Below are 24972 nucleotides of genomic sequence, written 5' to 3' on the forward strand. Positions count from 1 at the left end.
CTATGATGAAACTGGCTATCATGAGGACCGCCACAGGAAAGGAAGACCTAGAGTTACCTCTGCTGCAGAGGATACGTTCATTAGAGTAGCAGCACCTCAGATTGCAGCCCAAATAAATGCTTCACAGAGTTCAAGTAACAGACACATCTCAACATCAACTGTTCAGAGACGACTGCATGAATTGGGCCTTCATGGTCGAATTGCTGCAAAGAAACCACTACTAAAGGACATCAATAAGAAGAGACTTACTTGGACCAAGAAACATGAGCAATGGACATTAAACCGGTGGAAATCTGTCCTTTGGTCTGATGAGTCCAAATTTGAGATTTTTGGTTTCAACCGCCATATATTTGTGAAACGCAGAGTAGGTGAACGGATGATCTCCGCACGTGTGGTTCCCACCATGAAGCATGGAGGAGGTGGTGTGATGGTGCTTTGCTGGTGACACAGTCTGTGATTTATTTAGAATACAAGGCACATTTAACCAGCATGGCTACCACAGCATTCTGCAGTGATTCGCCATCCCATCTGGTTTGTGCTTACTGGGACTAATTTTTTTTATATATTTTTTTCAACAGGACAATTACCCAAAACACACCTCCAGGCTGTGTAAGGGCTATTTGACCAAGAAGGAGATTGATGGAGTGCTGCATCAGATAACCTGGCCTCCACAATCACCTGACTTCAACCCAACTGAGATGGTTTGGGATGAGTTGGACCGCAAAGTGAAGAAAAATCAGCCAAGAAGTGCTCAGCATATGTGGGAACTCTTTCAAGACTGTTGGAAAAGCATTCCTCATGAAGCTGGTTGAGAGAGTGCCAGGAGTGTTCAAAGCTGTCATCAAGGCAAAGGGTGGCTACTTAGAAGAATCTAAAATATATGTTGATTTGTTTAAAACATTTTTCATTACTACATGTTCCCATATGTGTTATTTCATAGTTTTGATGTCTTCACTATTTATTCTACAATGTAGAAAATAGTAAAAATAAAGAAAAAAAATGCTGAGTAGGTGTGTCTAAACTTTTGACTGGTACTATATATCACTGTTTTCAAAACGCCTTTGTAAGTGCTCAGTTTTATTCGACGCGAGACATTATCCGACATTTGTTTCCATTGACATACATTTTTGCAAAGAATGTGTTTGTTTTCATTTAACCGACCCAATCTGTGTCAAAATAGAACAAGGGGTTTGGAAATGAATGTCAGGTGTCATGTGAATGCATACAGTGTTTTCGGAAAGTATTCAGACCCCTTGACTTTTTCCACATTTTGTTATGTTACAGCCTTATTCTAAAATTGATTAAATTGTTTTTTACCCTCACCAATCTACACACAATACCCCATTAAGACAAAGCAAAAACTGGTTTTTAGACATTTTTGCAAAAAAACAGAAAGGTCACATTTACATAAGTATTCAGACCCTTTACTCAGTACTTTGTTGAAGCACCTTTGGCAGCGATTACAGCATCAAGTCTTCTTGGGTATGACGCTACAAGCTTGGCACACCTGTATTTGGGGAGTTTCTCCCATTCTTCTTTACAGATCCTCTCAAGCTCTGTCAGGTTGGATGAGGAGAGTTTCTGCACAGATATTATCAGGTCAAGAGATGTCCGGGCTTTGGATGGGCCACTCAAGGACATTGAGACTTGTCCTGCTTTGTCTTGGCTGTGTGCTTAGGGTCATTCTCCTGTTGGAAGGTGAACCTTCGCCCAAGTCTGAGGTCCTGAGCGCTCTGGTGCAGGTTTTCATCTGGGATTTCTCTATACTTTGCTCTGTTCATCTTTGCCTAGATTCTGACTAATCTCCCAGTCCCTGCCGCTGAAAAACATCCCCATAGCATGATGCTGCTGCCACCACCATGCTTCACCGTAGGGATGGTGCCAGGTTTCCTCCAGATGTGACGCTTGGCTTTCAGGCCAAAGAGTCCAATCTTGGTTTTATCAGACCAGAAAATATTGTTTCTCATGGTCTGAGAATCTTTAGGTGCCTTTTGGCAAACTCCAAGCAGGCCGTCGTGTGCCTTTTACTGAGGAGTGGCTTCCGTCTGGCCATTCTACCATAAATTACTTTGAGTAATATATTCAACAACTTACAAAGTCTCAAAAAATTGAAGCTGAAATTGGGATTTTATTTTAGGAATAAGGCCTGTTTTTCTTTTGAAGCCAGAAAGAGGCTAGTATCAGCTACATTTATGCCTTTACTAGACTATGGGGATATTGTCACGACTTCGGCTGAGGTCGGCTCCTCTCCTTGTTCGGGTGGCGTTCGGCGGTCGACGTCACCGGCTTTCTAGTCATCACGATCCATGTTTCCTTTTTCCTTTTGTTTTGTCTTGATTACGCACACCTGATTTCTACTCCCTTATTATGTTCCTTATTTACCCTCTCGTCTACCTTTCTGTTTTGTCCGTGATTGTTTTGTGTTACCGTGTGTGTTGGAGGGTTTTCTCTAGACTTTATGTTTCCTTGTTGGAGATATTCCAGTTTTTAATATTTTGAATAAAGACTTTTGTGTTTTCTCAAACCTGTGTCTTGCGCCTGATCAGACAACGAACCCAGCATTTTATCACAGATATGTTATATATGAATGCTTCCGCTCAGTGTTTGAGATCAATTGACACTCTTTACCATGGCACTTTGAGATTTATTTTAAACTGCAAAACCCTTACGCACCACTGCACTTTGTATACCAGGGTTGGCTGGCCTTCTCTAGTCACTGGTATACTTTTATTTACAAAGCCATTTTGGGTTTACTACCTTTTTATTTGGGTATTTTTATTGTTCATAAATGTGGTGGGTACTCTCTTCGTTCGCTGGACTTTATCCTGCTCACTGTTCGAAATGTCCGAACTGAATTTGGTAAAAGGGCTTTTATGTACTCTGCGCCATCGTCTTGGAACACCTTACAAAATACTTTTAAACTGGAAGAACTTGTCCCGAATGGTGTTTTTAAATCACTGATGAAGGATTTTGAGGCTGATTCCCTGACCTGTCAATGTTTTTAATTTGCTGTTTAATACTCTTCTGAATTCAATGGTTTTTACTAGATTACTTGTAGTTTTTCATGTTGTCTGTCTGTAATTTTTTTGTAATGACTTGGTGCTGCCTATCTTGGCCAGGGCGCTCTTGAAAAAGAGATTTTAATCTGAATGTGCCCTTCCTGGTTAAATAAAGGTTAAATAAAATAAATAAAAATAGTAAAAGGTTTGAATACTTATGTAAATAAGCTATTTCTGTTTTTATTTTATTTAAATTTGCTACAAATTCAAAAAACCTGTATTCAATTTGTCATTATGCGGTATTGTGTGTAGATTGCTGAGGATTTCTATTAAAAATCAATTTTGGAATAAGGCTGTAACGTAACAAAATGTGGAAAAAGTCAAGAGGTCTGAATACTTTCCAAAGGCACTGTATGTAGGCCTTGTGTCGATGACCTTATATGCAGGGTCCCTAAACTACAGCCTAACATAGAAAATGAATACAACAACATACAGTACCGCTGTGTGGGTGGAGAGCTCAGATGAGGGAGATGCGTATTGGGATACTGGGGGACTCTGTCCTCTGGGGGGACTGGTGACTCACTAGGTGCTCAACCACTGTATGTTTGGACATGTGCTTCATAAGGTAGGTTTCCTGCAAAGACACAAAATGGACAACTCAAAATCGGTTGGTTTCCCCACACAAATGCCTAAACACAGGAATAGGTTGGCAACCCTGGTCCCAACATTCAGTAATCGCCTGCAGGTTTTTATAAAAGTCAGTAAGCAACTGATTCTGTAAATCACAATCTTTGACCCCTCTTTCTTTCTTCATGTGGTGAGCTTAATTCATACTTAGTTATGTTGTGGTTTTATGTGCGGCTTCTGCAAATGTTTACAGACACTATAACTGACCAGGACTATAGCAATGCATTGGATTTGCTTACACTACTACTAACGCCTAATACTGAACAGAGGGATAGGATACTCACTGAGGTGTATGCCCGGCCACACATACTGCAGCAGTAGGCCTTAGCGTTTTTGATGGCGTGCGTAGACAGGTGGATCTGTAACGATGCTGAATCTGAGTAGGCACGGTAGCAGTTGGGACATTTGTACGGCTTGTCCTTGTTGTGCTGCCTCTGGTGAGACTACATAGAGAGAGAGAGAAGGGGAGGGGTGGGCAGAGAGAGAGCGAGAGGAGGGGAGGGGGTGGGCAGAGCGAGAGAGAAATAGAAGAGATAAGCACAACTCAGTCACTCATTAGAGGATAACTATCATTCAGAGCAAAGTAATTATTGTATGGTTGAGTAGACCATATTTTTCTCTCATGGAATCTTATACCTTCACTTCTGCAGTATGCCATTTAGGGCTACATTCAATTAGAATTTTACTATGTAGCACCTTTAATATTATCAATAGACTCGGGGCCATTCAGCACTGAGAGATGGACTGTAGAACATAAGTAAGTAATCCTGCTGTGATGTAATACTGACCTGTAGGTTAGAGAGCTGGGTAAAGGCCTTTTCACATCCAGGGGCCGCGCATTTATAGGGTCTGTCACCAGTGTGGATTCTAAGACACATGCAGAGGAAAATAGATGCATGTTGGAGAGAGAATGGACTGAAATATTATGTTTTATTTAGCAATTATGACAGGACATATAATGACAATGTAAAAGAATATGGTGTAAAAAAAATAATAAAGAGTTATAAAACAATGGATACATAATCATACATTTCTCAGTGCTGCCCAATGTCAGGGTCACTGATGCAAATCAAATGTTATTTGTCACATGTGCCAAATACAACAGGTACAACCTTACGATGAAATGCTTACTTACAAGCCCTTATCCAACAATGCAGTTCAAGGCTACTGTACATTCCAGCAATACATGGAGTGTTCCTGTTTAAAATATGTTTTTAATTAATGTTGTCATTGCCATTGTGAAGCCACAAACACATTTTAATATGGTGTGGATTTTGGTGGATTACTTTTTTTCCTATTCCTTCCTATTCCATGAAGGTGAACTCAAATGACCTGGTGTGCTGCTGCAGGTGCGAGAGCTGACGGAAGGAGTTCTCGCAGTAGGAGCAGTGGTAAGGCTTGATGCCCAGGTGAATGCGGAGGTGCTGGGCCAGGTAGGACGCGTTGGCAAAGGACTTGGAGCAGTGGGGACACTTGTGGGGTTTGGCCTCCGTGTGGGACTTGGAGTGGATCTGCATCTCCGACTTGGACAAGAAGGTAAGCGGACACACTTTGCATCTGAGTGGAGGGATACATACAAATGGGACTGGGTCATATCATATGTCATGGATGAAGGTTGTGTTATGAATGATACTGCAACACTCAAAAAGGTGCCATGACCAATCTTTGAGGGTGTTATGAATGTCTTATGTATAACACTGTGTTACCAATAACACCGTTACCGATATGTGCATGTGACTAAAATTTCTCTAGGTCTACAACCACTGAAATGGGTGCTTATTGAAGAAATAAGAATTATTATGTACACTTGAAACTAAGCTAAATTGAATCCGTTTTACAAACATTGCCCATACCTGTATGTTTTGCCCTCTTTGGCAGGGAAGGTGATGCAGCCCTGGTCTGCGCCAGAGGCCATGATGGGGTAGGGCACCACCAGAAGAGGCCCTCCGCTCTCCGCTTTGATCTTCTTCCTCCCGCGGGGTGTCTTGGGTGGAGGGCCGAGGAGTCCGGCCAGGCCCCCGCTCTTCATCTGCTCCATGCCAGGCCCACTGGCCAGCCCGGAGATGATGTTGACCGATGGGGCCCCTCCCAGTCGATTCTGGCTGCTGGAGGTGGGTGTGGTGGGCGTGAGGGCCTCGGAAGTGCTGTGGCCGTCCGGCCGGGCCAGACCTGTGTATGGGCACATGAAGACTTACAAATGATAAGCCATGCAAAAGGTTAGCGATTTAGCTTGCTGAGAGACTGAGCTTTGACACAAACTAATTAGGGAAGGTGTCAGAACTTAAGAGGCACACTGAAATGCATTTGGCTCTTGTCTAACCCTTATGAACTACACAGCTTTTGAATGTTTTCATTGACGATTGTATGTTTCCAATGAGAAAGGTGGTGTGGTTATTACCTGACCGATGGTTAACTCTAGAGGGCTGCTCTACGATCTGTCGCATGTGCCACTCATCCCACAGTCCTTTGGCCTTCACTGCTGACTTGTCATCCATATTCACGTCTGCATCATCGACATTGAAGGTAATAAAGTTAACTGATCTAACTGAGGGACAAATGAGAAAATCACTTTATAAATAGCACATATTTATACTCAACATCCATCCTGAGATCTTACAACGCTCCATAATACAACGGGGATGATTAAAAATGTCTAAATCTATGGCTGCATTTACGCTACATTTTTGACTTACTTTCAATCCTCTGCACCGATATGAAAGAACTACACTGGTAGGCATCCACCATATGACTTTCATCTGTGCTTTCCTAATCAATGCAGATGACGGAGAGGAGATGCGAAGGGGAAGGCACTTCAGACTATTGAGATTGAGACCATTGAACAGAATATTGGTCTTTAAGTATGACCAGAGCCAGGTGGTGTCTCCAGTGTGCACGCCAGTGTGGTGAGCAGACAGCAAACACTGTTACAGTACCTACCTGGCACAGAGCTGGAGGCTGGGCGGGCGTGCAGGGCGATGTCGGGCTGCTGGACCAAGCCCTGAGGGTGGTGCTGCCCCTGCTGGTGCTTGGGCATGGGCATGCCATGCTGCTGCTGCCCCCCGTCCGAGGGGGAGGAAGCCACCAGCAGGGTTTGCTGGGAGGGGGCTGAGTTGGGTGGCAGGTGCAGGGGTCGGATCTTCTCAGCCATCAGCTGCTCCTTGATCTTGTTGATGAGCACCAGGTTATCCAGCTGAAAGGGTTAACCGGTCATGTTCAACAGAAAACAGCTCCATTGTATCAACCATCAAGCTAAAGATGATCCCATTATAGTCATACTTTTGTTTCTGTTTAATACCTTAGTTGTTAACCTCTTCTGATGGGCATTTACCTAGATTTAAATACTTTTAACTGAGAAAATAATGAGCTGAGTATGCATAACCATGTCAGCCTAGATGGAAGGACATAAAAAATTAAGATGTCCTTACCTGGCCAGGCATGGAGGGAGGCGGAGGCCAGAAGTAGGGGTTGTTGAACCGAGGCTCAGCCATCCTGCGATGGAAACGCACGTTTTATTGCGGTATTTTATCATTTTCCAAATACCATTATCTACAAAGCATTATCCCATGTATTGGGAGGTTATTAAATGTATTAGATTGAAACTAAGAATAAAATGGACAGGTGTACTGATGTTTCATGTGACTGTTTTGTTTTTGAGCATCCCTCCTATTTTCCTTTGCACAGAGCAGAAGTAGTAGAGTGGGGGGAAAGTACAATAGCCTTAATGGGAGGCAGACTCAGGTCTCTACCTCTCAAGACAAAGAGACCAGTTTTGTACCATATGGTTTATGAAATTAGATTGTGACTGCGTGAATAGGGCTGTTATCATGAGTTTATTACCTAATAACTTAAGTTATTATATTCTTTCTACTATATTACATGAATACTTAGAAAAAATATATGATATGCCAATAATGAAGTATTATACAATAGAGTAACTTTGTCGCATTCGGATTTGGGTAATTAACAGAACAAATAGCACAATTCACAGAGTCACAATAATAAATGTTCATAATTATTGTATAAAAACCTAGTATGTTCAGCTCAAACTGCAGTCAATCACAGGCCTCAAAAGACATTACAAGAATGCAATCAAACATCCAAACTTTCACTGAATACGATCACACCTGTCAGTCATTTTCGATAGGCCTACCTTCAATATTCTTTATCCCATTCCCAAAGGTTTATGCCAGAGGTTTTATGCCTAGACAGTTTAGCACACATTGTTGGTCTACGGAAATCAGAATAGGCTCAATGTCAACGTTTTATTCTTTACAAAATATATTTCCTGTAAAATATTAGTTACGTCCCCTTCCAGTTATAATTCATTTAGGCAGCATTTCATGTTTCCTTTGGTAGTCTAGACTTTTGATAGCACGTGTGCCCCTCGACAGCTCTGAAATTCAGTCACATTTGGCGATGCGACAATCCGATACGATGCCACACAGAAACATTCTCAGACACATTTATTAAAACATTTTCAGACAAAAGAGAAACAAAAATGGCAGCCTGACTTATTTTTATAAGGCGGGACGCCATATTCTGCAGACCCCAAAATTAGGAGCATCTCATTTTCTCCTAAAAGGAGGCCGCTTAACACAAATGTGTGTTTACGTCAAAAACATGAATCAATGTTTACGACGAATTGCAGGTTTGAATAGCCCGGCCTCCCCACCTCTTAAAAAACGGGACACTTCCTAAACAGACCATGCCCTGCAAATAGCACGCAAATAGGTAAGATGCTCGAGCTTTGCGCTGAAATGCTTTTATAAAATATCATCAATGCGTAAAGGTCACAATGTTACAACCGCACGCTGACAGAAATATATTCTAAAAGACGTTATGCCAATCTTTTCCAAAATGCGTTCACTTTGGTATTTTTTACATTCCAACTTTTTAACGAATCGAGGGGCATAAAATGATATTATCTGCATAATGCATACATTTGGGGTTTATTAACTTCCAGAAATGCACATTTACAAACAAATTCCATGAATTGCACACAGACCTGATGTCCCGATTGCAGATTTTGTCTTGCTTTATTATTAAAGATAGGTATTCTTTCTGCCTGCCTCCAATTGGTTCAGCGCTTCCGGGTCGCTTTGTTCGCTTCTGGGTGCTGTACGTAGCTGCTGTTGCCAAGCTGTCCGAAGGCTGGACATTTTTAAAAGTAGGCTAATTTGAATCCAACTGCAGTGGTTTTTATTTTAACTTGGTTATAATGCGAAACGACGCACAAAGCATTGATCTAATGTTCATCAGGTGTCAATGGCAAACATTACTCAAAAAGAGCATTTTTCGATACATGACTTCTTGATCTTATCACACGCCCAAAACTTGTTACATTGGCACTTGATTTTTTTCCACTAGTAATGGTAGCGAGGTGACTTTTGTTTATTATGGAATTGTTTAATAATTAATGTTAGAGAGCATACAGTCCAAGGGCAGTGGATATAGCATTCCTGGGATACTACAATAATGATTTAGTCAAGTATTTCACCACAATACACAAGGAGACCCGCAATGTTGCTGTTTGCTACACCGGTGTCAGAAGTGGGATGGGATGGCATAGCAAACGGTAACAGGGCAACTGCCCCTGCCGGTCTCGAACCTATGTCTCCTAACCAAGGTTTTTATAGTAAATGAATACTGAAACAAAAACTTGTCAGGAATTTTTTTTTTGTCAATTTAAATAAAATAATTAACAAACCGGTTTGAAACACGAAAACTAATCTGCAACTATTATCTTTGACTCAAACTAACAAAAAAAAATGATGTATTACGTTTATTTTTTCTTTAAGCTGCAATATGTAACTTTTTGGGCGACCCGCAATGTTGCTGTTCGCTACACTGGTGTCAGAAGTGTGATGGCATAGTATAATGCTTGTTTTGTTGCATATACTGAAGTTAGGCGCACTATTTTAATTTGAGCAACCAGGAAATGGTGGATCGATTTCTGCATAATGCATATTTACCTTTTTTTTACCCCCTTTTTCTCCCCAATTTAGTGGTATCCAATTAGTAGTTACAGTCTTGTCTCATTGCTGCTACAACTGTACGGACTCGGGAGAGGCGAAGGTCGAGAGCCGCGCGTCCCCCGAAACACAACCCAACCAAGCCACACTGGTTCTTGACACAATGCCCACTTAACCCGGAAGCCAAACGCACCAATGTGTCAGAGCAAACACCGTACACCTGGTGACCGTGTCAGCGTGCACTGCGCCCGGCCCGCCACAGGAGTCACTAGTGCACGATGGGACAAGGACATCCCTGCCGGCCAAACCCTCCCCTAACCCAAATGACGCTGGGCCAATTGTGGGCTGACCCATGTGTCTACCGGTCGCGGGCTGGCTGCGACAGAGCCTGGACTCGAACCCAGAATCTCTAGTGGCATCTTTAACTTTAACCAAAAATTGAATTGGGTTTTCAAGCTTTTGGGAGGTTTTGAAGCTACTGAATCTGGCAGGTAAATGCATCCAGGAGATGGCAACGTTTCAAATAGGCCTAGCTTGTGTATCGCTAGCTATCACAAGCTAACAGGGAATTTTTTAACTATTTATTTAACTAGGCAAGTCAGTTAAGAACAAATTCTTATTTACAATGACGGCCAAACCCTAACCCGGACAACGCTGGGCCAATTGTGCGCCGCCCTATGTAACTCCCAATCACGGCCGGTTGTGATACAGCCTGGAATCAAACCAGAGTCTGTAGTGACGCCTCTAGCACTGAGATGCAATGATGCAGTGCCTTAGACCGCTGCGCCACTCAGGAGCCAACTTGATTATTTTTGTACTACTAAAGTTTAAAAGCATTGGATTGGTGTAAACATATTTTTTAGCATCAGTCTCTGCGCTATTCTTTTTAAATCCAAGTCACATTGAGATTGACTTTATAATTTACAGAGCTGCTGCGGATCTGACTTTTACTGGACCTCTCTTCCCGACAGCTAATGGTCAAAGAGGGCTTGCGCATGTGCGGGACACTCTACGTAGAATTTTTTTACGTACAGTTGATGTCGGAAGTTTACATACACTTATGTTGGAGTCATTAAAACTTGTTTTAACAAACTATAGTTTTGGCAAGTCGGTTAGGACATCTACTTTGTGCATGACACTAGTCATTTTTCCAACAATTGTTTACAGACAGAATATTTCACTTATAATTTCCTGTATCACAATTCCAGTGGGTCAGAAGTTTACATAGACTAATGTCATGGCTTTAGGTGCTTCAGATAGGCTAATTGACATCATTTGAGTCAATTGGAGGTGTACCTGTGGATGTATTTCAAGGCCCACCTTCAAACTCAGTGCCTCTTTGCTTGACATCATGGGAAAATCAAAAGAAATCAGCCAAGACCTCAGAAAAAAAGTGTAAACCTCCACAACTATGCTTCATCCTTGGGAGCAATTTCCAAACGCCTGAAGGTACCACGTTCATCTGTACAAACAATAGTATGCAAGTATAAACACCATGGGACCACGCAACCGTCATAGCGCTCAGGAAGGAGACACATTCTGTCTCCTAGAGATTAACGTACTTTAGTGCGAAAAGTGCAAATCAATCCCAGAACAACAGCAAAGGACCTTGTGAAGATGCTGGAGGAAACCGGTACAAAAGTATATCCACAGTAAAACAAGTCCTATATCGACATAACCTGAATGGCTGCTCAGCAAGGAAGAAGCCACTGCTCCAAAACCGCCATAAAAAAGTGAGACTACGGTTTGCAATTGCACATGGGGACAAAAATGGTACTTTTTGGAGAAATGTCCTCTGGTCTGAGGAAATAAAAATAGAACTGTTTGGCCATAATGACCATCGTTATGTTTGGAGGAAAAGGGGGGATTCTTGCAAGCCGAAGAACACCATCCCAACCGTGAAGCACAGGGGTGGCAGCATCATGTTGTGGGGGTGCTTTCCTGCAGGAGGGACTGGTGCACTTCACAAAATAGATGACATCATGAGGCAGTAAAAGGATGTGGATATATTGAAGCAACATCTCAAGACATCAGTCAGGAAGTTAAAGCTTGGTAGCAAATGGGTCTTCCAAATGGACAATGACCCCAAGCATATTTCCAAAATTGTGGCAAAGTGGCTTAAGGACAACAAAGTCAAGGTATTGGAGTGGCCATCACAAAGCCCTGACCTCAATCCTATAGAACATTTGTGGGCAGACCTGAAAAAGCGTTTGGGAGCAAGGAGACCTACAAACCTGACTCAGTTACACCAGCTCTGTCAGGAGGAATGGGCCAAAATTCAACCAACTTATTGTGGGAAGCTTGTGGAAGGCTTCCTGAAATGTTTAACCCAAGTTAAGCAATTAAAGGCAATGCTACCGAATACTAATTGAGTGTATGTAAACTTCGACCCACTAGGAATGTGATGACGGAAACAAAAGCTGAAAAAAAGCATTCGTTCTACTATTATTCTGACATTTCACATTCTTAAAATAAAGTGGTGATCCTAACTGACCTAAAACAGGGAATTTTTACTTAGATTAAATGTCAGGAATTGTGAAAAACTGAGTTTAAATGTATTTGGCTAAGGTGTATGTAAACTTCCAACTTCAACTGTATATGCAAAACACCTTCCTAATAATGAGTTACACCCCCCTCTCCCATTTTGCCCTCAGAACAGCCTCAATTCGCCAGGGCATGGACTCTACAAGGTATCAAAAATGCTCAACAGGGATTCTGACTAATGTTGACTCTAATGCTTCCCACTGTTGTGTCAAGTTGGCTGGATGTCCTTTGGATGGTGGGCCATTCTTGACACACACGGGAAACTGTTGAGCGTGAAAAACCCAGCAGCTTTGCAGTTCTTTGAAAAAACGTGCCCGCCTATGGAAATCAAAGGCCCGATCAACGGATTCTTTTTCGTGCCAGCCCTGTTATGGGTATGCTTGTAATTGTTAAGGACTGGGGAGTTTTTCAAGATTAAAAAAATAAACGGAATGGAGCTAAACTCAGGCAAAATCCTAGTGGAAAACCTGGTTCAGTCTGCTTTCCTCCAGAAACTGGGAGATCAATTCACCTTTCAGCAGGACAATAACCTAAAACACGAGGCCAAATCAATCAATCAATCAAATGTATTGATAAAGCCCTTTTTACATTAGCCAATGTCACAAAGTGCTATACAGAAACCCAGCCTAAAACTCCAAACAGCAAGCAATGCAGATGTAGAAGCACGGTGTCGAGGAAAAACTCCCCTAGAAAGGCAGAAACCTAGGAAGGAACCTAGTGAGCAACCAGGCTCTGAGGGGTGGCCAGTCCTCTTCTGGCTGTGCCGGGTGGAGATTATAACAGTACATGGCCAAGATGTTCAAACGTTCATAGATAACCAGCAGGGTCAAATAATAATAATCAGTGGTTGTAGAGGATGCAACAGGTCAGCACCTCAAGAGTAAATGTCAGTTGGCTTTTCATAGCCGAGCATTCATAGTTTGAGACAGCAGTTGCAGTAGAGAGAGAGTCGAAAACGGCAGCTCCGGGACAAGGTAGCACGTCCGGTGACCAGGTCAGGGTTCCATAGCCACAGGCAGAACAGTTGAAACTGGAGCAGCAGCACGACCAGGTAGACTGGGGACAGCAAGGAGTCATCAGGCCAGGTAGTCCTGAGGCATGGCCCTAGGGAGAGGGAGAGAGAGAGAATTAGAGGGAGCATACTTAAATTCACATAGGACACCGGATAAGACAGAAGAATTATACCAGATATAACAGACTGACCCTAGCCCCCCGACACATAAACTATTGCAGCATAAATACTGGAGGCTGAGACAGGAGGGGTCGGGAGACACTGTGGCCCCGTTAGATACCCCTGGACAGGGCCAACCAGGCAGGATATAACCCCACCCACTTTGCCTAAGCACAGCCCCACACCACTAGAGGGATATCTTTGAAACCACCAGCTTACTACCCTGAGACAAGGCTGAGAATTGCCCACGAAGACCTCCTTCACGGCATGAAAATTGATAATCAAGAAGGCCGTGAATGTTCCTGCGTGGCCGAGTTACAGTTTTGAATTAAATCTACTTGAAAAATCTATGTCAAGACCTGAAAATTGTTGTCTTGCAATGATCAACAACCAATTTGACAGAGCTTGAAGAATTTTGAAAGGAAAAATGGGAAAATGCTGCACAGTCCAGGTGTGGAAAGCTCTTAGAGACTTACCCAGAAAGTCTCACAGCTGTAATCGGTGCCAAAGGTGATTCTTACATGTATTGACTCAGGGGGTTGAATACTTATCTTATCAAGACATGAGTGTTTTATTTGTCATATTTATTTTTACAAATGTTTGAATTTTTCTTCCACTTTGACATTAAAGTATTTTGTGTAGGTTGTTGACAAAAAATCCATTTGAATCCCACTTTGTAACACAACAACATGTGGAAAAAGTCAAGGGGTGTGAATATTTTTTGAAGGCAATGTACAGTAAATTGCAGCTTTACAGACTTAAATAGAACTGCTTGCTTACGTATGGTTGTACCAGCAATGGAAACCAGTATTTTATCTGACTGAGTTTCCTGTTGCCTTATCAGTTCTCTGAAGTCTTGAACGAGCTGACACTATAGACTTCCTTTGACCTAATTCTAACTCATCACAGCGTATTAAGAGCCATTTTAGCTTTTTTGTTCAAATTTCTACTAGGAAATTGGCAAATGGCTAGCTAGAATGCTGCAAACATTTTGTATTGACTCGCTATGTTTTTTTGGCTATAGTCTTTTTAATATTGATCTTAAGTTTTGTTTTATGATTGAGTTGAGTACATCCATTTATTTCAGATGAGAGAAGCAAACCACTGTCTACACTTTATCATTTTAAAGTATTTTCAAAATGTGGTTCTATGTGTTGGTAAGTATTTACACAATTATTATCTAAATCTAATTTTTGTATATTCTAATTTCTGTATGTTCATTAAAATTCCTCTACTTTGATTGGAAATTCACATTCTGCTTTACATTAATTTGGATACATTTTTTTGTTTTGTTATTGGCCTGTCATAATGCTTATGTAACTGCATCATAATGGATATGTAAAGTGATATCATGGCAGTTTATTTATATAATGACAGACAATTATTTCATGTTACTGTCAATGGATTAGGTTTAGGGTTATTTACGACGATGCTTGAAATGTTTACTATTTAATATTGAGTGATAATAGTTGTCATAGGTGTTAGCAAGGTTGTGAAGTGGAAGGCAATATTTCTAAATGTGTTGACTGGCCAAATCTTATTAAGTGTTCCTAATTATCACATATCGTTTGCTCATATGTAGACACTGGTATTGTGCTTTAGATAATGAATATGAGGTTAAAATCCTGCACAATGCCCCTTTAATTGTGGGCCATTAGTGAGGTAATTTCCAAATACACATAAATGTATTTTGGAAGAGTATATCAGTATGTTGGTGTTGTAAGCTGTAGCAGTTTATGCACTCCTCAAGGACAAATGGTATATCACTAATGACAAACCTCTGTCTCTCCTTTGTCTGCCAGGTGTTGACACTAGCCTGTCTTGACTCTGTGCGGATTTGCACTGAGGAGATGCTAAAGAAACAACCGGAAAGTACCTGCAATGAATGTCCAGCAGGTAAACATCACTGAGTAACACAATTAGAATCTGAGCTTAAACAGAAGTGGAACTAGTTAGTCCCGAACTACACTACAGTATAGTGTATACCAGCCACACTCAATAGGCTGACAGCTGTTCGGATCCGGACCCAGAATGGTGTCAAAACGGACCGCGGGTCCCAACTTTTTAATTTATTTTTGAAATTAAGTCGGGCTTTCAACTTTCTGCTATTGAGAGTTGTAGTAGTAGGTGCAATTTTGAAATTTGGTAGTGCATGGGCAGTTTTCCTCTTGTTATGTCATTTACTGACAGAGCTATTTGTATCATATGAACACACACAAGACATGGCAAAATGTGTAGAATTGCCGGAAACTTAAAAGATGGAATCCGCAGTAGTGTGAAGAAGCTGAGGAGCAGCATGATTAAAAAAAAGTAGTACATATTGTGCTCTTCTATCGCTCGTGCAATGATGTCCGAGGTGTTCGTTGTTTGCAGTAACTTCTTTGGTGTTGTAGTATTGCAAACAGACATGGCTGTTTCACCATTAAGAACTCCAGCTTTAAAATGGCAAAATGTTCTCTCCACCCCATGGCAAAATGTGTAGAATTGCAAGAAATTTGCTTTAAAACTGCAAAATTGTATCTCCGCCAACAAGAGTGGTGTAAACAGTTTGAACAATTTGGGGATGCATGGTTTGTGAGGTGGGAGTTTGTTACTCCGCTGATAAATTACAATATCCATCCGGACTTTTGCCACCTAGGACATTTGTGTGACCGAACCTTCTCCAATAGTATTTGAGTACCCCTGGTGTATACAGTATTGTCACAGCTTTGTTCACAATCTTGACGTAAGACCGTAGTTAAATTGAGACACATTACAGTGCATATAATACAATGTTTGTGCATCACTTGGCGAAAGATACATATACATTGCACTTTATTTCAACATGTCTTTCAGGCTTTCACATTGAAAAAGGAACCTCCAAATGCATAAAATGTATTGCGGGCAAAGAATTCGCTGCAATACAAAATTATGATGTAGCTTGTAAACGCTGTAAAGCATGTGATGACAGAGGTAAGCATTCTTCACTCCTATTTACGTGACCATCTACTGTATGGACTGCAGTCTAATAATGCACTGAGTGCTGCAGTTATTTTTCAGACGTATTCATGTTTGTGTGAAGAACATCTGTGTGCTTATTTATGGTGTGTGACTTGAGCATATTCTGTCAGCAGAACCACACACGCAGTGTGCAAAGAGAACAATTTTAATATTTTACACTGCTAGAACTGTTTATATCAACTGTGTGTGTGTGTGTGTGTGTGTGTGTGTGTGTGTGTGTGTGTGTGTGTGTGTGTGTGTGTGTGTGTGTGTGTGTGTGTGTGTGTGTGTGTGTGTGTGTGTGTGTGTGTGTGTGTGTGTGTGTGTGTGTGTGTGTGTGTTTATGTGATAGGAGTGAGACTGAGACAGTGTCTTTGCTTTGTCTTTGTGTCTTAGCCTCTCAAATGGTGGTGAAGAGTTGTGAGCCCAAGAATGACACTGAATGTGGCTGCATGGAGAGTTACTACCCAAAGAAATCCAGAAATGGGTTGAATTGCTTCAAATGTCAAATGTACGACCACCAGATTCCAGCTTCTACAATATTTATACATTTAGTAAGCTGAGCATACGCACCACCCTTTCTGTTTAGCTCTGACAATACAATATTCTGTAGTGCCAAGGAGTAGTGCTCACACATGTCTTTAGTCTCACAAACCCATCACATTTTGACAGAGGCAATGACCATGGAACATCCTAGAACATTTTTTAAATCAAATTTGTATTCTTGCCAAAGTACCTCAGACACATCCACAGTGTTTCACATTGAGACCTTCATGCATCCCAAATTGCATCGTGGTCCCTATATAGTGCACTACTTTTGATATGGGCCCTGATCGAAAGGGCTCCCGAGTGGCACAGTGGTCTAAGACACTGCATCTCAGTGCAAGAGGCGTCACTGCAGTACCTGGTTTGAATCCAGGCTGCATCACATCCGACCGTGATTGGGAGTCCCATAGGGCAGCGCACAATTGGCCCAGCGTCGTCCGGGTTTGGCTGGGGTAGGCCGTCATTGTAAATAAGAATTTGTTCTTAACTGACTTGACTAGTTAAATAAAGGTTACATTTAAAATAAATTACAAAAGTAGTGCAATATATAGAGAACATCTTCAGTATAACCTCTCAAAACCCACAGTTTTTGTCGATGTAGATTTCATTTCCCTGAAATGACTCAGCCATGGATTTTAATCCAGTGTACTAGAGAATGAACATGCTCTGTTGTTGACGTCAACTAAGGGAGCACAGTTATTTGTTGGATGCTGCTGAAAGATTAATCAGATCCTGTAATGACATGCATTGAGGTTAGTGGGTTGAGGACTTCCTCTCAAAGTGGTGCTTTATCAGATTTATACGGTCTGAAGTTCCTGAACATCCCTTCTATGTTTCTGAGGTACTCTTGTGTTTCTGGTAATCCATGTTCTAAAGGCACGCCCACTTGTCACAGATACAATATTTATTTTCATCCCCCTGATTTAAGTAAAAAATCGTTGTGACACTAAGATTGAGGGAGTTTAAACTTCTAGGCTGGATTGGGTACAATGCAAAAGCACAACATACAAAAAACATCTGTATCTAAACCTTCCTTTTGTTGAAAGTTTTCTAACATGGGCTCCATCTGACTTTCCCTTGTCCAGTCTTGAAATGTATACATGAGTGTTGTTGGTATCGTATAAAACAATTTTTTGAATGTCAAGGTGAAATCCCCTCTGGTTTTAATGTGAGTGACCTTGAGTTTTTCTGTCTTCATGTTTCAGTAAAGACTGTTCCAAATATACAGAATGTCGCTCCTTCTGCACCATTACTACGACTCAGAGACTCCCAACCTTGACACCCTTGACACCCTTGACATCCAACCCCAGCATCACTCAAACAGGTCCAGTCCATTGTGAGTTCCACCAATAACTTGGCTTCCACAGATCCTTCTTTCAGTCACCTCATGAAGCCTTTTTAGTCCTGTCACAGCGCCTGTCATTAATGGTCAGACAACCTTACGTTTTAACAATTCTAAAATGGTTTGTTGAAATCATGGATGCTGATTGGACGAGCAGCGTTCCAAGCCGTCCTGCATACCTATATGCCTGCTAACAGTTCCATCTGAATTATCCCTGCACCTCCGTAAGAGTATCATCATGTTCATGTTGCTGTCCAAATCATCTGGCACTATTGCCGCTGAAATTGATAGCATGAATCTATCGACAGCGTTAGTGCATCATACTGACAAATTCTATGATGTACATTTTTTTTTTTACAGTAACTTAAATTTCTCCTCCATGCAAAAAATGGTGCTCTAGTTTAATCGTGTTGCTCTCTCCCCTTCATTCTTCTGAACCTTAAATGTAGTCACATAGTTCAGTTGCTTTTGTGGTATGAAAAACACCACTGATGGTCATATTTATTCATATCCTCAACAGATCCCCTTCTGACCATCGGGTATGTCTTTGTGGTTGTCCTGGTGACCATTCTGTTATTTGCCGGTCTCCTTGTCCTGACTAAGGTGCATGGCTGTTGTGCGACCCCTGAAAAGGACCTCCAGTTGCCTACAAGGGACACATCAGCCAACGGTAATGATAAACTATCCAGTAACCCATTTGACAGTGTGGGCTCTGGCTTATCAATGGCCTACTGAGATTGAACCCCTTAGAGCAATTCATATATAATAGAAAGTTATTTTATTTTTGAAGTGTTGAATGTAATACTTGGTTTACATGAAAATATGGGTCAACTGTTATTAGCAGTAATAATAATTATTCATATTAAATCTTAAAGAGATCTGATGTGAATACACTTTACAAGTTATTCACTGCAACAGTTGGTGCAGGAAACGCTGATAGTCTGTCTTTAACTCAAACAGGTCAGCCAAATGGCCCAACATCACTGGTAAGTATCAGTTTCTTGTGTTACATTTGGATCATGATCAGTGATAGTGTGGGAAAGGAAGCAAGTGAGAAGCTATAAAGAACATGAGAAAAATACATTTTTATTTATCTGTAGACCAATCCTGACTAGCACGTGCATTACGCGCACTATTAGCACGTGCACTACATTACGGGAAAAAAAAGTAAGAAACAATTGATGGACTCACTACTGTAAGTTACTCTGGATACAATGTTTACATCAATAGGTCTTTTTTTTCTTCCAATAATTTGTCTTTATCCTCTTTAATTACAAAGTCAGTGATTTTAAAGCTGTAAGGACTTATCTAGTTTAGAAAATGACCTGTATCTATTTTGATATGTTACCATACATATACTGTATGTGCGTATGGAAGCTTTTCTGCACTGCTTAGCCAGACAGATGCTAACGACTTGTCTGTCTGCCTGTCCCTTCCAAGACACTGAATATTACTCAAGGGATTCCCATGACGACATTCTCTCACAGTGCTGCCAAGACGGAGTATCGCACCCTTGTCACACCCCTGTTGCCAGGCAGAGAGCCCAGAAGTAAGTCTTTATTGTAGTTTGTTGCTTTCAGCTTCTCTAGCAAGCTACAGTAGTACTACTTAAGGTTGTGTTCAGGAGCTTGGATTTATAATAAATGTATATGACATATTGTAATAACGTTAATGTTTCAAAAATCTGAAGCAAAAGTCCCTGTACTCTTAAGATAAAATAGGACTGACATCCCACCAAGCACATTTCTGAGTAGTGTGTACAGCCTTACTACCTTTCCTGTTCCTGGTGTGGGCAGTATCTCTGTTGTGGTTTGTTGTGTTTCTCAGAATCAAAACAACCGCCTTTCCTTTAACACCTCAGCCTGTCAGCGTAAAAGTTATCTCTGGTCAGCCACGTGGTGGTGGCATGCATGTGTAGGTGGAAACTGGGAAACTTTGATGATATGAATCAGAAATAAGCTGAGCTTCAGAGAAAATGGCAAATCAGATACCAAGAAGTAGCCAGATGCTTGACCTTTAACATTTGCGCGTGTTGCCTTATCCATCTTACAAATTACACTCTGATTCCAACATCCAGTCCACTGAAAATATGCACCTGATAAGCGTGACATTAGTGAGCGTAGTTTTAGCACTGTGAGAGTAAGGGTTTGTCCCCAGTCTTTCCACCCGGTTCTAACCTCAAATGTTAGGTTTACTTGTTGATATTTCAGTCAAAACCCCATGTTTACGTCTCTTTATGATGAAACAGTATGCCCACGTTTAGTTTACGTGAAGATTGCTCACGGTTGTCAACATCAGAATTCCCCTGTGGTGTCGTTGTAAGGTTATGGAGCATTTGTGTAGCTCAGGTTGCGTGTCATTCCCATCCAGACTGAGGCTTCCTCCACAAAAACAAATGAATTGAACTGGGATTTTGCATAGTGTGCAAATACCTTTATTTCTAGCAAGCATTTTGTTATTTAAACTATTAGCATCACACTTACCAGGTCTCATAATTTACACAGACTAGACATAGATATGTTCATGTTGTTAGAAAAAACAAACATTTATCACTCCTAAAAACACATCCTCACAGTGTTTTCTCTCATCCCAAAAAATGATCTGATACCAGTTTTGGTGGAATCTCGCCCACACTCTCTAATACTTATAGTGCCTATAGAAAGTGTACACCTCCCTTGGATTTCTTCACATTTTATTATGTTACAAAGTGGGATTCAAATGGATGTGTCATTTTTTTTGTCCACGATCTACTCAATAGTAGCTGAATCTGTGCTTGAAATGCAATACTTGACTGAGGGACCTTACAGATGTTGTATGTATAGGGGACAGAGGAAAGAGTAGTCATTCAATCATTTCAACCCCTATTATTTCCCTCGGAGTCCATATAACGTATTGTGATTTGTGAAGGCTAATGTTACCTCTGAACTCATTTAGGCTTGCCTAAAGCCTCTTAAATGTAATGGTAAAAATGTAGCTTTCCATCTAAATAGACATACCCAAAAGTAACTGATTTTAATAAGCAGTTATGTCAAAAGGACATGCGTGAACTTGGTATCATTAGAAAGAAAACACCTGGGAGATAAGGAAATGGTCAGAACACAGGTCACACAAGATTAAGCACTCACAAAGTAACTGTTTTTTTCTTACCTTGTAAGTTGTTTGATGTTTAGTGAAAACGACTCTCTGGGCTGTGAAGCGACAATAGTAGGTCACAGGCTGACAAATAACATATCCCTATCGTCTGTGAGTCTTCTCTTTCAACACATATCAACGTTGTTCAAGATTTGTATAGTTTTGGCTTCTTGAGTCGCAGCCATCTTGAAATGGGCTCGTGGGTATGACATATGACCTGCCCTTTTATGGCGATATGCTCATATATGGTACTAAATCGCACCAAAGATTGTATGGTATGGGCCTCCCAAGTGGTGCAGTGGTCTAAGGAACTGCATCGCAGTGCTAGCTGTGCCACTAGAGATCCTGGTTCGGTCCAGGCTCTGTCGCAGCCGGCCACGACCGGGAGACCCATGGGGCGGCGCACAATTGGCCCAGCGTCGTCCGGGCTAGGGGAGGGTTTGGCTGAAAGGGATGTTCTTGTCCCATCGCGCACTAGCGACTCCTGTGGCGGGCCGGGCGCAGTGCACACTGACACGGTCGCCAGGTGTACGGTGTTTTCTCCAACACATTGGTGTTGGTGCATTGTGTCAAGAAGCAGTGCGGCTTGGCTGGGTTGTGTTTTGGAAGATCCCCAGCTGTATTCGTGGATAGGGGTTACCGTTCTCATTTTAGACGACATTGAATAAAACGTTTTTGAAGACCCTATATTTAAGGGGGTGAATACTTATACAACAACTATATTTTAGTTATTTAATTTTCATTAATTAGTAAAAATGTGTAGAATTGTATTTTTCAAGAATCTCTCTCGCCTATAACAGTACCTTTCGGATTGCCTCCCTCTCCTTTTTCTCTGTTCCTCATATACCCTGCTGATACCAGTTTTGATTGAATATTCACCACACCACCTTGCTCACCTGAACACTACAAGAATTTCTTTCTTCCCCACCTTTCCCCTCTCTTCATCAGTCCCTCGACAGGAGACCCAGGAGGAGCGCTGGCCCGCCAAGGTGTTGTACGCCATCATCAAGGAGGTGCCTCTGCGGCGCTGGAAGGAGTTCCTGCGCCTGCTCTCTGTGCCCGACCGACATCTGGAGCGTGTGGATCTGGAGCCGGGCCTAGGCTCCATGGAACGGCAGTACCAGATGCTGCGGCTGTGGAGCCAGGGCCCGGCTGCAGGCCTGGAGGATGTCTACTCTGCTCTGCTCTACATGGACCTGGCCAGCTGTGCCCACCAGCTGCAGGACAGCCTGGAGCAGCTGCAAGCGCTCCAGTTGATAGCCCCAACCAATGACATCCCTGCAGAGAACCACAGAGTCTGTAGGCTTACTTAGCCCGTGTCACATCACCCCAGCACCACCACATAGGATTGTGGAGGCTGCTGGGACATCACTTATGACTTCACCACAGAATAAGATCATACCCAGATGTGAATATGACATCATGACAGCATCATAAGACCATGAAGGCTGTTCTTTTCTTCTTCTTTTGAAATAGATTTGAGTCTTTTTACATTTTATTTACAGTAATTCACAAATGAGAATGAGAGACTGATGGAGAGAGCGAATTAGACATAGATCAAACCCCCACCACCAAGGACCTGTGACATCAGGAGTCGGCAGTTCTACCACTACTCTATTCACGGTGCTAGAAGCGTCCCTCACCCACCGAACTGTAAATATGATGTCACCACCTGGACTGTAGTCTTCCTGTTCAAGTCCCACTTCAGAGACTGGTTACCTGCAGGGTTTGGCAGGTTACTTTCTAAATGTAATCTGTTACAGTTACTAGTTACCTGTCCAAAGTTGTAATAATTAACGTAACTTTTAGATTACCCAAACTCAGTAATGTTATCTGATTGCTTTCCGTTACATTTGGATTACTTTCCCCTTAAAAGGCATTGGAAGAAGACAAAAATGATCCATCAAATGCTTTTGGTGTGTCATCATAGTGGTCTCGGACTTGTGGCAGACTTGCTCTGGTTGAACAAAATTAATCCCGACCCTTACACATTCATTACTATGGGACAGTTGGAGATATTGACACAATGTTGCAAATGTCGGCGAGACAGACAGTAAGGTTTATACAAATCTCCTCTGTTGAAAACTAAATGTTAGTCTAAAAGAAATTTGAGATAATGTCTAGATGCTTTTTAAGTTTAACTTCCCTGCCTGGGCTGATGAGACAGTAGATTGCGCAGTCAGATGGAACAGAGTAAATAGGCATTTTAACGTCATAGATTTAGCCGGTGGTAACTTGTGGAATAGACACCGGATGGAATGCGCTTTTAACCAATCAGCATTCAGGATTAGACCTACCTGTTGTATAAAGGGAAATAATGCATGCTCTAGAATGCCAATCAGAAATTAGTGTTCAACAATGGTATAAATTGAATTAATACTAAGTACACATAGGTCAGACCTATACACAGAATTAGTGATTAGAATACTAATCTCTATGGATATACAGTCATTGGATCAGAGCCATAGAATTAAACATCACATTTATTTGCCTAAGTCAGTTAAGAACAATTTCTTATTTTCAATGACGGCCTAGGAACAGTGGGTTAACTGCCTTGTTCAGGGCCAGAACGACAGATTTGTACCTTGTCAGCTCGGGGATTAGATCTTAAGATCTCGGGGATAACCTTTCGGTTATAAATCCAATGGTCTTACCACTAGGCTACCTGCCGCCCCAAATAATGACATCATAGCAGCATCACAAGACCAATCAAGAGGACCATTGCAATCCCCCCAAAAACTGTGAATCAAGCAGTGGAACAATTTAGTATCTTATAGAAATGGGATTGTTTGGGGTGATAATGTGTCAGCTATTATGTAACCTTGGTGAAGACTGTATCAGAGGAGGATCGTTGTATTTTTTTTATTTTTTATTTCACCTTTATTTAACCAGGTAGGCTAGTTGAGAACAAGTTCTCATTTACAACTGCGACCTGGCCAAGATAAAGCATAGCAGTGTGAACAGACAACAACACAGAGTTACACATGGAGTAAACAATTAACAAGTCAATAACAGAGTAGAAAAAAAGGAGAGTCTATATACATTGTGTGCAAAAGGCATGAGGAGGTAGGCGAATAATTACAATTTTGCAGATTAACACTGGGGTGATAAATGATCAGAGGGTCATGTACAGGTAGAGATATTGGTGTGCAAAAGAGCAGAAAAGTAAATAAATAAAAACAGTATGGGGATGAGGTAGGTAAAAATGGGTGGGCTATTTACCGATAGACTATGTACAGCTGCAGCGATCGGTTAGCTGCTCAGATAGCAGATGTTTGAAGTTGGTGAGGGAGATAAAAGTCTCCAACTTCAGCGATTTTTGCAATTCGTTCCAGTCACAGGCAGCAGAGAACTGGAACGAAAGACGGCCAAATGAGGTGTTGACTTTAGGGATGATCAGTGAGATACACCTGCTGGAGCGCATGTTACGGGTGGGTGTTGCCATCGTGACCAGTGAACTGAGATAAGGCGGAGCTTTACCTAGCATGGACTTGTAGATGACCTGGAGCCAGTGGGTCTGGCGATGAATATGTAGTGGTATAAGGTGCTTTAGTAACAAAACAGATGGCACTGTGATAAACTGCATCCAGTTTGCTGAGT

General features: G+C 41.7%; 2 protein-coding genes across 9 annotated transcripts; one reads left to right on the forward strand and one right to left on the reverse strand.

Moving 5' to 3' along the window:
- Window positions 1-3167: 3167 nt before the first annotated feature.
- Window positions 3168-8967, reverse strand: LOC110532215 (zinc finger protein 362-like). 7 transcript variants are annotated; one of them, XM_021615919.2, is made up of 9 exons: window positions 8692-8967; window positions 7112-7175; window positions 6624-6849; window positions 6085-6231; window positions 5540-5876; window positions 5019-5243; window positions 4475-4553; window positions 3971-4129; window positions 3168-3633 (listed from the first exon to the last, which is right to left on the reverse strand). In XM_021615919.2, exons 2-9 carry the CDS (start codon window positions 7172-7174, stop codon window positions 3517-3519), a joined length of 1353 nt encoding a protein of 450 aa, XP_021471594.1. In that variant the 5' UTR covers window position 7175; window positions 8692-8967; the 3' UTR covers window positions 3168-3516. The 7 variants fall into 7 exon arrangements, with proteins under 7 accessions (XP_021471594.1, XP_036844044.1, XP_021471591.1 ...); XM_036988149.1 differs by lacking the exon at window positions 8692-8967 and adding an exon at window positions 7837-7998; XM_021615916.2 differs by having other exon boundaries at window positions 3169-3633; window positions 6624-6876; window positions 8692-8955.
- On the forward strand, window positions 8340-23038 carry LOC110532217 (tumor necrosis factor receptor superfamily member 25). 2 transcript variants are annotated; one of them, XM_021615923.2, is made up of 9 exons: window positions 8340-8417; window positions 15176-15269; window positions 16209-16325; window positions 16749-16863; window positions 18104-18234; window positions 18761-18910; window positions 19201-19226; window positions 19681-19789; window positions 22321-23038. In XM_021615923.2, exons 2-9 carry the CDS (start codon window positions 15224-15226, stop codon window positions 22683-22685), a joined length of 1059 nt encoding a protein of 352 aa, XP_021471598.1. In that variant the 5' UTR covers window positions 8340-8417; window positions 15176-15223; the 3' UTR covers window positions 22686-23038. The 2 variants fall into 2 exon arrangements, with proteins under 2 accessions (XP_021471598.1, XP_021471597.1); XM_021615922.2 differs by lacking the exon at window positions 8340-8417 and adding an exon at window positions 14130-14530.
- Window positions 23039-24972: the final 1934 nt, after the last annotated feature.

Source organism: Oncorhynchus mykiss, chromosome 9 (genome assembly GCF_013265735.2).
Source record: "Oncorhynchus mykiss isolate Arlee chromosome 9, USDA_OmykA_1.1, whole genome shotgun sequence".
NCBI lineage: Eukaryota > Metazoa > Chordata > Actinopteri > Salmoniformes > Salmonidae > Oncorhynchus > Oncorhynchus mykiss.